The sequence below is a fragment of the Sphaeroforma arctica genome, assembly GCF_001186125.1.
Source record: "Sphaeroforma arctica JP610 unplaced genomic scaffold supercont1.13239, whole genome shotgun sequence".
In the NCBI taxonomy this organism is placed as follows: Eukaryota; class Ichthyosporea; order Ichthyophonida; genus Sphaeroforma; species Sphaeroforma arctica.
The window spans coordinates 1-670 of NW_014027319.1; the positions used below are offsets into that span (position 1 = coordinate 1).

Here is a 670-nt window from a genome sequence, read left to right on the forward strand (position 1 = left end):
ATATACATATACATACATATATATATGTATATATTACAGGTGACGTATGTGATTGTGTATTCAAATTCAAATGCACGTGCCCCTCCATAAGTTGAGCCGTACCTGGTGCACTGGGAGATAGGAGAGGTGTTCCGTGGGATCGTCCAGTTTGTACGCATCAGTTAAGTCAATGCACGCGGCAAGACATTGGAATGGATCGGCGGCGTCCTTCCACCACTTCTTACCTACATGTATGCAAAAGGAGTACGCGGGGGTGAGGGTTGGACGAACAAGTTACTTGAATGGCCGGAGCAAAGATACCTATGAACGACCGTATCCTGTCGTTCGCGACCTCAACACAGTATTGGAGATATGAAAGATGATAACTTAAGAAGAGTGCAAAGTTTGCACACACACACACACATATATATATATATATCCGCATACCATTAATAGGGTCTTGCGCTGAGTCTTTAATCATGTCCATGTGGTCGTCTACGAACCTGATTCTCCCGTCCAAATCCAGCTTATCTTGGCCAAACACATTTGCCAACTGAACCTTCAGCCAATACAGACCTAATATTTAATGAGAAAGTGAAATGTTGAATGAATCCATACATATACATATACGTATATATATATATATATATATATATATACATACTAATTAAACGACTAAACTAGTATAGTA

General features: G+C 40.0%; 1 protein-coding gene across 1 annotated transcript; it reads right to left on the reverse strand.

Moving 5' to 3' along the window:
- Positions 1 to 66: 66 nt before the first annotated feature.
- Positions 67 to 224, reverse strand: SARC_18020 (hypothetical protein; the record flags this gene model as incomplete). Its single annotated transcript, XM_014287894.1, has 1 exon — positions 67 to 224. A coding segment is annotated over one exon (158 nt), but the record flags the coding sequence as incomplete, so codon positions are not given.
- Positions 225 to 670: the final 446 nt, after the last annotated feature.